At 38.7% G+C, this 16,174-nt stretch overlaps 1 protein-coding gene across 1 annotated transcript in view; it reads left to right on the top strand.

Moving 5' to 3' along the window:
• EPHB1 (EPH receptor B1) overlaps window positions 1–16,174 on the top strand; it is a 303,154-nt gene that overhangs the window by 202,484 nt on the left and 84,496 nt on the right. Inside the window, exon 5 of the mRNA XM_032225657.1 lies at window positions 6,115–6,450. Coding sequence (XP_032081548.1) covers window positions 6,115–6,450 — 336 coding nt within the window. The remainder of the gene's footprint in view (window positions 1–6,114; window positions 6,451–16,174) is intronic.

The raw sequence follows: 16,174 nt of genomic DNA, 5'->3' as shown, positions 1-16,174 counted from the left end.
TACATTGAGAAAAGCAATAGAACTATAAAGTTTGTTTTTCAAAAGTCTGCTACTAACTGTTCAAATAAATTGATAAAAGGTTCTATCAAGTGACAGGAAACATGACTAGTTGAGCTAATTCTACTTCATTGTAAGTCTACATTAATAGAATCCTGAAAAAGTTTAATTGACTACTTTGTTCATATTCTTCCAATCTGGTGCTTGAAGGTGGATTAACCCTGAAGTAGCCAATGTTTCCAGTCAGTCAACATTCCATAGCCCTCCTACTTTCAAATGGTTGAAATTACAATTTCCAGAATATTCATTTCATTGGACTAACTGGAAATTCTGCAAATAGTAATCCTAACTCATTAGATCAGAGAAAATTGAGTTAGTGAGCTTTAGCATTTGTAGAGTAAAAAGAAAATTAACCTTGTGGGTTTTTTTCCTCATTGGTGAGAGAAAGGGTCAAGAAGTCTAGAGAAAGGATCATTATTTTTCACCAGAAGTATGGCTATATTTTATAATTCTGTAGGCTTTCTCTGTGAGTGCATATCTATGAATTCAACATAGTTGCATTTTTAAGTGCAGCACCATTTTAGTCTTCTGTATACATAGTAAAGCCTTTACTGCTAGATGGCTCATGACAAATACTTTATCTGTGCTGATAGGAGAAAAAATTAAATGGAATTGAATTTTCGTTAAAAGGACAGCATTTTTCTAGCAATTTTAACAAAATGCTTTCATCTGTGTAACCATGGCAACAGATCAGAGAAGCTCTCTCAAAGTGCCTCTCTGAATGTAATTATGAAGAAAAGGGAAAGAGGAGGGTAGTAGGGAATTTGGAATAGAGACAGCAGCTGGAAAATCCTCCAGGGCTTGAGCAGAGGTAGGCTATGACAGATTCAGCAGAATTGCTTTTGATTCATTTTCTTTTGAGTAAGATGTTGAAACACTTGCCTGTTAATTATTTTCCTTGATCACAGCAAAATGGCCAACAACCTCTCCACACCAATGTCAATTATGTGATGTCCAGCAAAGCTAAGTGGTGAGAGGACTAGTCTCCAAATAAATGAGGAAGAACTACAAAATCCTTCAAATTGTTACTCATTCACACACCATATTTGCCCCAGTGCAAGAAAAAGAATGCACAAAATGTATTCATTGATTTGCTATATTTCCAGACCGTTCAACTCTTAAATGACTGCTGAACTTCTGCTTGACACACTGGAATTAGAAAAGGACCTTGACAAAAACAATCTTGAGGGAAGAGACAAAGAGAATATGAAAAAGCAGATACTAGAACTTTCTGTGAAGATGTTAGTAAGACATTTGGGAGAAAGCAGAAATAATATGAAATTGGTTTATTAGACCAAGGTTGAAGTTAATAGCTTACTATTTCTGGTAATGTTCAACTTTTTTTTTAACTGGGACTAGATGATGATAATGTCTTAAAGATTTTGTTTATTTGAATAGAGGAAATGGGGAGATATACTTAAATGGAAATGGAGGTGAAAATATAGAAGGAATTCAAATTCAAGTTTTCAATAGTTATGTTATAATCTGGTAATCCTTATTAGGCTTTTCCTGTTCAAAATGGAGATATGAGGTTTTATTGATGGGTCTATAGAGAAAGGGATGAGGTGTTGGACTTTACTGTAAGGCAGTGTTTCTCAACCTTGGCGACTTTAAGTCCTGTGGACTTCAACTCCCAGAATCCCCTGGCTGGGGAATTCTGGGAGTTGAAGTCCACAGAACTTAAAGTCACCAAGGTTGAGAACCACTACTGTAAGGGATAGTAATAAATTGTTAATGTTGAGTCTTGCTAGGAATAAAGGAGGAGGTTTCTTTGTTTTTCCTCTTTTTCTTTTCTTTTTCTTTTCTTTTTCTTTTCTTCTTTTTTTGTGTAATTTTTAATTTATTATCTTTTTCAATTTTTAATTTTTTTAAAGTTGGCTCAATTTCCAGGATGGGAGACAAGCATTTTAAAGTTGCCCCTATGAAGAGGGCAGAGATATATGTTATAAGCAGAGATATATGTTTACCCTGTTATAATATTTACTTTTGGGAATTAGTGAAATCTCAGGGTTAAGTTGTGTTTTGATTAGGAAGTCCCTGAATCAAGAAATCACTCTTGGGGAAGGGGGGCAGGGTATGGGGCATAGGAAACAATCAAGTATCATTGTAGCATCATAATGCAAATCCCAAACCATTTTTAATGCATTGTGATGTCACATGTACACACCCAAGAGATTTGTAAGCAGGATGTTGCATCAATGTTTTAATCATTATGAAGAAAACAAAAGGAACCTATGGTTGCTTTTGCAAGTCTCTATTTAATCATGGAGCTTGCTGGATTATTTTGATCCCAACATATTTCACAAGATTGTTGAGGGGAAGTCAGAGGAAAGGCAGAACATATAAACAATAAATACATGAATAAGGATTATTTGTTCACCTTGAAAATGTAGGCAAGATATTTGGAGATCATTTTTTTTGTTAAATTCCCCCCCCCCCCTTTATAGGAGTAAATAGTATCACTACAGGGGATTTCTTAGAAGACATTTGTAATTCAAAGAAAGTAAAGAGGCTATTTTTGTTTTAATCCTCACTTGGATGACTTTTGTACAATCAACAATTTCTGGGTTAAACCTCCAAATCATTTTTCCCCAATTGTCTTGAAAATCTTGAGCCTCTGGTATTTATTAGATCATTGCTATTATGATTATCAGATGAAATAATGAAATATAGTTTGATATATTTGCATTAAAATAGAGTGAACTTGTAGATAGTTAACTTAAGGACGTATATCTGTTTAATGCATTAAAGTAAAGTCATGAATGCATTTTAGTAAAGTCATGACAGTTATTTTAAAACATTCTTGCTTAAGGTTTATTTAAACCAGTGTTTCTCAACCTTGGTAACTTGAAGATGTCCGGACTTCAACTCCCAGAATTCCCCAACCAGCATTCGCTGGCTGGGGAATTCTGAGAGTTGAAGTCCGGACATCTTCAAGTTGCCAAGGTTGAGAAACACTGATTTAAACTATGGGCATTTTTCTATGTCAATAATAACACAACTGAAACATTTGGCTTCAGTTTTGATTTTGAAAAATTCAGTACTAGATAACTATATATTCTAGCTTGAATCCAGTTCTAAGATTTATAGCAACTACTGCTTTTTTTTAACAGACCTTGGCCCATATGCTGATTACTTTATGACTTGACCAGTGTTGAGTTGATCTGTTTGTTATTAATTGGCTTTGAGATCTTTCTTCTGGGCAAAATTGCTGGTTTAGTTTTCATGTTATATACTGTATGTACATTTGTTATTCTTTTCAGTATGGTCCACACTGGAATTCTGCAACTATTAAACTTCAGTTAATTGACTCTTTATCATTGCATCTGTAGAAAATCAGTGTTAATTCTTACCTTGTAAAGTGCTTCATTATTTATAGATTGATACTTCCTATGGATATGAGGTAAATAGTCTGAACTCTGGTGTCCCTGTTGCTCATAGTTAACTACATAGAAAATAGACATAAAAGGACATCTTTCTAAGGCTGCACTAAATATCCATTATTTCAATCTTAGAAACATTATTGTATCAATAAGAGCTTTCCAGATTTTAATTGCTTAAAATCTGGCAAACTTAATTCCAGGCAAGATGGGTGGCATATAAATTGAATAAAACCATCTTTTCTTCTCCAAACCTCCACCCAGAACCTGCTTCAAGTATTGACTAATACAGATAAAAAGAGAATTATCATTAAAGTATAAAAATCAATTACATATTCTTAAATAATCAAAATTTAATGATATTCACCAATTAAAAAACCTTTCAGCAAAACAAGCCACTAAATTGCTAAAAAATTATCCAAACAATAAAGAGATTAGTAAGTACAAAAGGAGAACACCAAGTTGTTGGAGTCTGGTCATGACCATGATGGTTACAAGATAGATTGGCGGAGGATCAGCTGACACAGAAATATAAGCAAATCAGATTTTCTGTGTACGTCAATAAAGAGATGGGAAAACATTTGAAGACACCAGAAATGGCACAGAAATGGTTAGAATGCAGTATTGCAAGCTAACTCTGCCGACTGCCAGCAGTTTGATCCTTGCCATTTCAGGGCTGACTCAGCCTTCCATCCTTCTGAGGCCAGTAAAATGAGGACTCAGATTGTTGGGGGCAATATGCTGACTCTGTAAACCATTTAGAGAGTGGTTTGTAAAGCACCATGAAGCGATATATAAATCTAAGTGCTATTGCTATTGCTATTTTCTGGAATAAAAAAAATGGACAGAAAATGAAAGTTGTGCTTGCCTGCCAGACAAGGCTCTATTGTGAAATGTATGTGTCAAAACCCTCATTTTCTTTTCCTGATTTTTGCTTCAAATGTTAAAGTGCATGTCTTCAGCATATGACTCTGAAAGATGAGAGACACTGTACTACCAATGAAGAACAACCAACCAAATACGACTTATTTTTTTTTATCAGGATTGTTGCTTTGTACTTGTCAGAGCTTTGCTTAGGGCATGGCAATAAATCTCTTCCTATAAAACTCAACCAGCATTCATGAGTTAGCAGAGGAAACACCAAGGACAAGCTTCAAATAAATAATTTGCTTTTGTTGCATATAATAGAAGCCCTAAGTAATGATAATCACCTAATGCAGATGTAGCAATCCAGTCTACATGTAGGGGAAGGACTAGCAGAGCCAAGGAAGGGGTAAAAAGAGAAATTGAGAGTCATTACATTACATTACAAACAAGTCCCCCTTAATTGCCATTGAAACTTACCTAGCTATTACCAGGTGCTGACCATTAGTTAAGAAAATTTCTGTGCATAGACTTCCAGCAATAAAACAGTTAAATTGATCCTGCATGTATGGACCTGGCTTTTTGCACCTTACATAAATCTTCTCAACTCACAAAAATTTCAAATGGAAAAACTATAATCCTTTTATACAGAGATATACTGAATTTACCAAGTACCGGTAGAAGATCTTTTTTAACCATGCTACAGTTTAGGGCACTCCGACAGGAGAGTGCTTTAAGGATGATAAGCTTTGGACTCCACATTTCTCCTTTCCTTTCCCTTCCCTCTCAAAATTTAAGAATTGACTTTCAAATTCAAATTTAGTGTGTGGGGGGGGGGTGCGTGCATGCAGCCATCCATCCATCCATCCTTGTGTGTGTGTGTGTGTGCACGTGCCTTTCAGAAAATAGATTTTTGTTTTTTAGTATTCTAGTTAGATTCAATTATTTGAAAGGAAGAAAAAGTAATCTAGTTTGACTCAGATCACCCAAAGATAAAAGTCTTAAGTGAGTGATGCCATATTATTACCATTCTACATGGGGAGAGAATGTACTCAAGATGGACATCTATGACCACAAGGGTGTGACACAAACAAATAAGGAAAAAGACAACATTCTTGCTCTTCTGGATATGAAGATGATTGTGCTTCACAATCCATGGGTTCTTTGCTGATATCAGATGCTTCAAGGTAACTGAAATAAATGAGACTAGTAAAAAAAAACACCTCTTCTAGGAACATCACTTGTCAATTTTCTTAGCTAAGGTGATCATTGAGAATTTGTGAATGAAATATATGTGTTATAATTTCTTATATTCTCTTTTAAGATAATAATTCTTCAAAACCTGTTTACAAGTAAAAAGAAACAAAGTAGAAACGAAATATTATTTTAAAATAAGCCTGCTACTAAAATTCTCTCTAAATGACTGCTGATGGGTCAGGTAGGTGTGGGAAGACCAGAGCAAGCTACCACTAAATCATGTTTTTCAAGAGAGGAATATTTGGGGATGACAAATGTTTATCTAATACCATGGTGAAGACAATGAAGATCATTTGGAACATGGGAAAGTCTCTGCCATCTCATTCCATCCTCAATAGAAGCCCGACATTAGAAAAGCACAAGGAATATAGCAGTCACTCATGTGGTCACTTCCTAAGTGAATTATTGCAATTGATTTAAATATCAAATAAATATTTTGTACAAAAACAAAATAAACCAAATATTCCAATGTTTTAAAATACCGCTAAAGTTATACATTTTACTGCAGCCGTATATTTACTTGCATAGCCTTGATCTGCAAATTGTTATTTAACAGGTGTTCCCTCAGGACCTCGGAATGTAATCTCTATTGTCAATGAGACTTCAATTATATTAGAATGGCACCCACCTCGGGATACAGGAGGTCGTGATGATGTGACCTATAATATCGTCTGCAAAAAGTGCCGGTCAGATCGCCGTAGCTGCTCCCGCTGCGATGACAATGTGGAGTTTGTGCCAAGACAATTGGGACTTACAGGAACTCGTGTCTTCATCAGCAACCTGTGGGCTCATACGCCCTACACCTTTGAGATCCAAGCTGTCAATGGGGTTTCTAATAAAAGCCCATTCCCGCCACAGCATGCCTCAGTGAACATCACCACCAACCAAGCAGGTAAGATGCAGTTCAAGAACCACCAGTATGATTTTCTTCATGAATGTAGGGAAAGAAATTGAAAAGTTCTTCGATACTGTATCTACTTTTGAATATATCTTGATTTCAGAACCATTAAATATTGCAATCTAGTTCTAGAATAATCTGTAGATCTTGGTACTTGTTATTTCTTCTTCTTCCCTTTTAAGCACTGGGAGTTGGGAGTAGACCTCTTGCCAGGTTTTGCTGTAACTGGCGAATTTATGACACCCATCATATATAGCTCTGATAGCCTTAGTAGTAGAATAATACTTAAGAGCTCTCCAAAACATTGCCTTCTTCCAGGAGGCTTATCTGGGATAGTGAGTGAATGAGGAAAAGTAACAGCAATGATGCAATGTGCAGCAGGCAGGTAACTGAACTTTCAATGTTTTAATTACCAGACTTGTGGACTTCAGCTCCCAGAGTTCCTCAGCCAGCAAAGCTATGACAGTGTCCCAGAGTCATGTGAACGGCTTTTGCGACCTTTCTGTTAACCAAGTAATGGGAAAGCCACATTTACTTAACAACCATGGTACTAACTTAAAAGCTGAAATGATTCACTTAACAGCTGTGGCTAGAAAAATCCTAAAATGGGGCAAAACTCACTTAACAAATTTCTCACTAAACATAAAATTTGGGCTGTAAATCCAGGACTACCTGTATATTTATACAGGGGTAGAATAACAAATATTACATTGCAATTGGATTCTGCAGCTACTGGAAATAAGTGAAATTCTAGAGCAGGCATGTGAGTAGAATAGCAGCCATGTCAGGCCATTAAAACCCATATGCTGCTCATGTCACAGTTTCTTGGATTGCTCACATGGTGGCACTCAGTACTCACAGTCTTTATCAGGTGGAAGAACTTCATGTTCCTAAAGAGCAAAAAGAAAACTGGGTTGATGAGATAGTCACCCTAGAAACATGATCTGGAAGGAAAACATCTGGATCCATATAACATCTGGATAATATCTGTACAACTAACATTCTTAGCAGCAAAATCAAAACCACAGCAACCTATTGAAAGAAGCAGAATTTCTTCTATACTTTGTCATCTCTTTTTTCCTCTGATTTTTTTTATAACTAGAGATAATCATGGATGAATCAATCGCCGATTCTTCCTTGGGGAAGGGAGGTATCCTGATGCTGATGGATCTGCAATGTTTGTGCATATATTCTTTGGTGGGGGATAGAAAAGCTAACAGGTAGTGACCCTGACCAAAAGCTTAATGAAGAGAAGAATTAACTGTTGAGCCACTGGGAGGTGACAATAAACCACAATCTGTTTTGGTTTGCCTATAACAAGAGGATGAAGATTCTTCTTTTGTGCAATATATGTTAAATAGGAAGCCTTTATTAATGCCATCCCTGAAGAATTCACACCAACAGCCACAACATTTTTTAAAAAGTCTTGGAAACAATATTTGAGCGATCTGTCTCCCAGAAGTAGGAACTTTGTCAGCTCAACATGTCAGTGTGAATTGGGCATCAAGATACAACTGAGATATAAGCAGAAGTGTTCTGGCAGTGATTCTTGGCCCTTTTGTCCATCCTTTCTGTTTCTTTTTCATTCTCTTCATTTGTTCATCTGGTCATCTATTCTTCCATTGCTCTATTCTCCAGCCTCAGGTCATCTCCATTGTCTGGTTGGCTAAACTGGATCCATGGAGCAATCTCCAAATGCCTGCCCTTCCTCTTTTTGTATAAACCATTGTTTTTAGGTGGTATGTCCTTTGCTCTTTTTTGTTCCTGACAGCTAGTGTTCCTACTCCCCATTTATCCATTTTCTCTTTTTCTTCCTGATTATTCCTGTCACAAAGCTGTGATTATTAAAAATTGATACATTTGCATTGTAACAGGCTTTTCTCTGCATTTATCCATTCCAGATAAAGTGCAATTGCTTTCGGCATATTAAGGATGCACCCTGTGTTTGAAAGGCCTCAAAGATGAAGGCATATTTGGCAATTAGAAATGAAGCTTTAGCATTCAGCACATTTTAAGCAAGTAGAAATGATGAGCAAACTACAGGCATTTAAAGGGAGAGTAATAGGAATGCAAAGTGGACTAGATTGTGTAGGTTTGACATTGACTCACACATTGATGCCTAACATTTTGATTTGCTGTCCTTGTTTTTTATCCCCTGCTAATTTTAAAATGCAGCATATTTCTAACTGCAAGCTGGATTGCTTATGCAAGAAGTAACAGAAAGGCATATTACTGGCAGCTGTATCTTCACATATTATGGCATGCATTCACAGTCTACATAGTCTTTATTAAATTCTTGAAGGGAAAAAAAAACCAAGGTAACAGACTTTAAAGAAAGACAAATGATGGAGAAAATTGCATGTTCTAAGTTCATGCTCAAAAAGTATTTATGTCAGTTCTGTTCTTTAATTAATCTAATTAAGCATTTTTTAACAGAAACAAACTTGAATGCTTTTCTCAGGTTCGTAAGAATTGACCTATATCCTTAGCTTAGCCATCTGTTTAATCATTTACCCATATATTTCTTTTCATTTCTTGGAAACAGTTATCTCTCCATCTGTCCCTTTTGCCTTCCATAAAATTCTCCATCCAATGCATTCCTATTTAATTGATTGTATCTGCAGGGCTCTCTTCAGTTCTTCAGCTTTTACTGAAGTGATAGGCCTGAAGGACTCTCTAAATGGATTTGAGGTCTTCTGCACCACTGACAATTTTATCCATTTTCCTGCTAGGCTATTGTTTTATGAAATGTTGCTAACTGAGCCTTTTCTCAAATGTACATCCTAATTTCCTATGTGAACAAGCTTGCAGGCATACAGTGGATGCCATTAGTCTTTTTTCAGCTGCTGCAGGCCAATTGTATATCAGCAACATGGTTCCTATACTTCCTGTTTCAAGTTTCAAACACACACATGCACACAGAATTGCTACGTAATGGTAAGCAATTTACTCAAGGTTGAGAAGACAACCAAAGGAACATAAACCAGACTCTGTAAAGATAAGGCTTGCCTGAATAGTTTCACTTTCTACAGGAATGGACAGAAGACTAGTCAGGATTCAGTCTGAGGGTCAGAGAACCAAGCAAGATTTATCAGTCACACCAGTGGTGGGTTTCAAAAAATTTTGGAACCTCTTCTGTAGGTGTGGCCTGCTTTCTGGGTGCACTGGTAGAACCTCTTCTAACCGGTTTGGTAGATTTGACGAACCGGTTCTACTGAATAGGTGCAAACTGGTAGGAACCCACCTCTGAATCACACCAAGGTTCATAGTTTCAGGGTCAGATCTGCTTCTTAAATAAGGCTGCAGCCAGTTGTTTTAATTAAGACAGGCATGTCTTTGCTTCATTGAACGCCTTTGCTATGCTTTCAAGTGCTTGAAACCCTTGGACTCTTTTTGTCTTAAGCGTTTCAAGACCTATATCAACATCTGCTCCAGTTATTCTAATGCTGCCTCTGTTTGAGGAGCCTCCCAGTGATTCTTGGCTTGATGTTTCCTAAAGATATTGGGAAATCCAGCTAGGCAAGGAGGAATGTTAGTGCCTCAGTCCGTCCCTGGAGGAAACGGCTTCTCCAGGGCGGCACCTGGGCACAACAATATCACGTGGGGTCACCCACGAAGCTAATCCTAGAAAGAACTTGAGGGCACGATCTCTCTGGGTGAATGACAACTTTATTATGTAGCGAAGCTGAATATATAAACTTTCATACGCAAATTAGGTTTTCAAACATTGCAAATGTCATTGGTTACAAATTATGCATCTGGACCAATAATAGAATTGATAACTGCGCGTTTCCTAAGTTTCATGTGTGTGCCCTAGTTTAACTGTTTTCAAGCAAGTACAAAACAAGCAAATTCTACAGGTGTCAAGAACAATTTGTGGTCGGCTATATCCGTCCTGTGTAAACCATTTCCTATAGAAGAAGGCATGCAAAGCATTAGGACAAATTACAGTGCTTACTCTTATCAGACTATGGTGATTCTTAGAAATAAATGCCACTAAATTAAATGGATGACCAAGTAAATGTTATTAGTAACTCTTAAATATTTGGGCCACTTACTAATCTTTTCCAAAGAAAGACATTCTCAGAGAAATAGGATAGCAACATCTCCTCCTTTTCTTTTTATTATCTTTTTGTCAAAGAGACTCTTTCTCTTCACCTACCAGGGCTAATCACAGCATTCTACACATAAACCAATAAAAAATCACATCATGGCAAAGGGGGAATGGACAGTTACAGCACAGCATAGGGGAGAGAAGGGCATGTGTGGGAGTTGCTGGCTCATATAATTCATGTTACATGAGGCTGCATAATGAGTCCTGGCCGTTTAGGCTGGAAGGATGTTTCTGGTGCGATGTTTTTGCATCCCTGTGTATGTGTGTTTCAGACAGCAAAAACTGCCCTGCACACACACACCCGGAATGAATTCCAACACTGTTTTTGTTAAAAGGCAGCGTCTCCCTCTTCATCTCTGGGCATGCGGAAGGGATCTTTCCCCATGAAGGGGTTGACTGTTCATGTAACTCCATGTGGTTGACAATGTGAATATTCTTCTGTGGAGCCAAGCTAGAGAGTATATTCTTACACATAGTTAATAAAGAGGGTGCACATTGAATACAGCAACACAACAGTATCAGCAAAGCAACAAGGGTTATAACGGTCTTGGAAACATTTCCCAACCAGTTAAAATTTGGTAACCAAGAGGTCATCCAATCCTACCAGGAGTCCAAGGCTTTGTATGTTTGTCCAACTGTTTGAACGGTATCATGTAATTTTTCCACACTGGTTTCAATTTGTCCGGACTGGTTCAAATAATGACAACAGGTAGCATTCAACCAAACACATAGCAGGGGGATCTGCGGCGAAAGACAGGACAGCCGGTCGGGGGAGTGGAGGGTGCTCTGCTCTGTGTTCCAGGTCAGAGACAGAGACAGCCTCAAGCTGTGGTTCCTGTTGGTTGGTCATGGTCAGGCTGCTTCTGTGGTTGTATAGGTGGTTTTGGCAAATATGGTCTTACGTGCCATCCTGGGATCCAAAGAACTTTGTCTTTTAATTGGATTGCAGCGTAGTTCCTTTCCCAGGTCAGCAGGTCAGCAGGTCCTCGCCACGTCAAGTCAGGCAAGCAGCGATAGTAGACAGGTGGACGGGAGGTGTCTGCAGTAGGTGGAGCTGCAAAATGACGAGTCGCTGCCGAGGATGGTGGGCTGCCGGTGTGTTGCACTGCTGGGAGGCCAGGGGGCATTTTCCCTATTGCCAATATATCTGTCCAGGGCATGTTTTAATGTCTGGTTGGCGCGCTCAGCCAACGCCTGACCCTGGCTGTTATAAGGAATGCCAAATTTCTCTTTTGGGCGTCCCAGCGATGCAAAGGTCCGAATCGAATGATTAATAACATGTTTGGTGGCTTCACCCCTTTGGGGGGATGCCATAATGTAGCCTGAACATGTATAACATGCATTTGCCAAATTTGGCAACACTCTGTCCCTCAGGGATTAACTCCCATAGGGAGAGGGTTTGCCTGCTGGCTACAGGTGGGGCATAGTTGAATAATTGCTGATGCCTCATTTGCAGTAATGCCAAATTGTTTTATGAGCGCTTTTTTATTCTGGTGAAAGTAAGAGTGGCTATCCCAAGGTGTGATAGCAGAACAAACATTGACATGGGGTGGGGGGGCTGATGCCGCAGCGTCAGCAACATCATTGCCCTCCTGGAGAGGCCCAGGGAAGGGCTGACTTCAGATATGGGAGACATGGAAAAAATAACAGCGAGAGGAGACAAGACCTTGTAAAGTGAGAAACAGAGACAAAAGTTGTGAATCAACAGAAGAAGAGAGATAAGACTCACACAAAGAAGTCTGGGGTAAGAGAAGGATCGGCTCGGGCAGAAGCCAAGCCACGGGCCACAGTACTGCCAGCCATGGTGGGGAGAGAGAGAGAGGAAGCAAAATAAACGCCGGCAGAATCAGAAGAAGGAGGGGGAGGTGATGTGAGCGAAATGTCAGAAACAGAAGGAGAGGGAGGGGGGGAAACAGAGGGAGAGGAGACAGACGGGACAAAACTTGAAGGGCGATCTAAATAAGGAGGTGGGGGAGTAAGATCAGGGGGTTCTATGGGAAAAACAGGAGAAGGATCAGAATAATGGAGTCTAAGAGCAGCAAGTGTGACTTTCCAAGTCAGGAGCATCGGAGTAGGAGCACGAGGTTCCTGATGGAGATATGTGCCTATTTTCACCCATGGTCCAGGTTTAAGGGAACCATGGTGAGGATAGGAGGGGCAGTTTTGCCAAATGTGTATTAACAGTTGGCGTAATTCAGATTTGGTAGGAAAGACAAATTTCTTTTTTAATTGACTTTTAGAAGCTCTGAGAATCTGGCCAAGTTCTTTAACATGACCCACCTGGTCCTTGGACAGATCCGCCCCCATACTTACGAAAGATCAGTCGTTTCCACGAACGACGACGAGCGCGCGGGTAAGCGATGGGGTCTCAGGCACGCAGCGGCGAGGCTGCGTCGGTCCGGCGGAAAAAATCACGTCGGAGGTCACCACTTGTTAGTGCCTCAGTCCGTCCCTGGAGGAAACGGCTTCTCCAGGGCGGCACCTGGGCACAACAATATCACGTGGGGTCACCCACGAAGCTAATCCTAGAAAGAACTTGAGGGCACGATCTCTCTGGGTGAATGACAACTTTATTATGTAGCGAAGCTGAATATATAAACTTTCATACGCAAATTAGGTTTTCAAACATTGCAAATGTCATTGGTTACAAATTATGCATCTGGACCAATAATAGAATTGATAACTGCGCGTTTCCTAAGTTTCATGTGTGTGCCCTAGTTTAACTGTTTTCAAGCAAGTACAAAACAAGCAAATTCTACAGGTGTCAAGAACAATTTGTGGTCGGCTATATCCGTCCTGTGTAAACCATTTCCTATAGAAGAAGGCATGCAAAGCATTAGGACAAATTACAGTGCTTACTCTTATCAGACTATGGTGATTCTTAGAAATAAATGCCACTAAATTAAATGGATGACCAAGTAAATGTTATTAGTAACTCTTAAATATTTGGGCCACTTACTAATCTTTTCCAAAGAAAGACATTCTCAGAGAAATAGGATAGCAACAGAGGAAGATTCAAGCAGGGAACTAGTGTTGAGTCCTTGGCGCTGCTACAAGAGACTTAAGCTTAATTAATTCCATGGAATATTATCTGTTAGTTCCAAAGGCAAGGCAGTCTGGGAAGATTCCTGTACTATAGGTAAAACAAATAAAATAATCAACTTGAACCTTTCATGTATGGATCTGGTTGCTTGTGCCTGACAAAAGGTGATATTCATCTGGAACAGCTTTTTCAGGTTCAGAGCCATGATGTATAAAATATCTCAGATAAACCTTCCTTTTCACTTTGCAACAGACATACCTATTTTCTTTCAAATTTCAACCATTTAAAACTTGAAACTTTTCATCCAAAAAACTAGGATATAGAAGAATGTCTATACAGTAATTAAACCTCCTGTCATTAAAAAAAAATCAGTTATCAGTAGTCATTTTATGAATTAACACAATCAGGAAATTTCAGGCATCCATATGTCAAACTGTCAATTCCTGGAGTCTCCTTAATACCCTAATGCAGCTACTATATTTTTCAGAGTATAAGATACACCGGAGTATAAGATGCACCAAGGTTTTGAAGAGGCAAATTTTTAAAAAGTAGGTAGGTAGATAGAGGGATAGAGAAGGAGAGAAAGAGAGAGGAATACAGTAGGGAGGGAGGGAGAGAGAGAGAGTAGTTAGGTAGGTAGTTAGATAGATAAAGAGATAGAGAGAGAGAAATAGAAAGAGAAATACAGTAGGTAGGTAATGAGAGAGTGTGTGTAGGTAGGTAGGTAGGTAGGTAGGTAGGTAGGTAGGTAAAGGGATAGAGAGAGAGAGAGAGAGAGAGAGAGAGAAATACAGTAGATAGGTAGGGAGGGGGAGAGAGAGTAAGTAAGTAGTAGATAGAGGGATAGAGAGAGAGAGAGAAATACAGTAGGTAGGTAGGGAGAGAGAGGGTAGGTAAATAGGTAGATTATTTCAGGTGTATTTATCCATGTGCTGGAGAAGGAAATCACTGACAATCTGCAGCACCTAAGACTTTGTTTCTGTTGGCCCAGCACTTGATCAATCTAATTCTTATCAATCAGTTAAAGAGCTTTCTCTTTTTTGCACTCTGCAAACCTCCCAAAAACCACCCGTTTTTTTGTGAAAAATGGGCCCATTTTTTTTAAAAAAAAACGCATGAGTAGCCGGGGGGGGGGACTTGCAGAGTACTCCTGGGGGCTGGAGGGGCAAAAATGAGCAAAAACAGCCCATTTTTCACAAAATTTTTTTGTCAAAAAATTTGCGTGCATAGCCTTATGGAGGCTTATAGAGTGCTGCTGGGGCAGGGCGGGGCAAAAAATACTGTATTAAATGTGTAAGACGTACCCAGATTTTCAGCCTCTTTTTTCTCCAAAAAATATGGTACTTAACTCTTGCTGCTTGTTGTAGCATTTATCTGTTCATCAATTCCCTTCATATTCCCTTCCCTTCCCAAGAGATAGAACAGTAACTTGCAAAACATGTTAGTATAGTAGAGATTTAAAGACAGGGAGCAATGTGGTACCAAGAGATAGAACAGTAACTTGCAAAACATGTTAGTATAGTAGAGATTTAAAGACAGGGAGCAATGTGGTACATTTCAGCTTTCATTCTTGATTTGATTATCTGGGTAGTTTAATCCTGGAATTGAGCTTCCAGTTGTCAGATTACAGTTGGATGCTTATGTCTGGGAATCTTTAAAACAAGGCACCTTGTTTGTATTAGACAAGAAATACTACCAATATTCTTGAGCTCCTAGATCTATTGTGAGACCATGCTGTTCACCTTACATTTTCATCTGAACACTACCCTTGAGTCAGATAGTCCTATGCCTTATGCTGCCACTTAAAGACAAGAATAAAAAACATCACACTAAATCATGGGATAGCAACCTGTAGCCTCAAAGCCATGCACAAATACTGTCAGAGGTTTTGCCAGCATGACTAATATTATGAGATAAATCCCAGGAGCACAGCACAAGAGCCTCCAGACAATTAACAGTGGTTTATCTAAAACTACATACATACATATACATGCAGAGATAAATTCCTGTACCATTCACTACAGACACGATGAAAGATAAAATGAATACATGCTGAGAGAAACACCCTCTACTAGCCACCTATGTATAGACTTGTGTGGACCTCCCATCAGAGTCTTAAAAGGGTTATACCATAGTTGCAATGAATCAGCCTTTTTTCATCAGCCTTGCCTTACATTGCATTAGTTTACAAATTACAGTTTACAACTTTTCATCAGCTGGCAGCTATTAAATCCTCAGTAACTTGATACTCCTCCCATTTAAAGCTGATACATCTGATAACCCAAATGCTTTTACATAATCTTTATATTTTTCCTACAGGCACAGGTTTTGTTACCATGTTTCATATAACAGTTTCTCCTTTACAGTTTCTCTCACTTTCCAGTATTTATGCAGGCATTGTTATACATTGTTATACATATGTTGGTACAGCACCTTTTACATTAACATTTCGATCTTTCATTTACATCCACATTTATATTGTTTAGTAGTGATACATACTTTGGGTTAATTCTGAACAAACCTCAGATATCTATTACTGTATTTTTCGGAGTATATGGCAC

The sequence above is a fragment of the Thamnophis elegans genome, chromosome 10 (assembly GCF_009769535.1).
Source record: "Thamnophis elegans isolate rThaEle1 chromosome 10, rThaEle1.pri, whole genome shotgun sequence".
Taxonomy (NCBI): Eukaryota; Metazoa; Chordata; class Lepidosauria; order Squamata; family Colubridae; genus Thamnophis; species Thamnophis elegans.
Note: the sequence above shows the minus strand (reverse complement) of the source record. Positions and strands in the feature narration are given on the sequence as shown.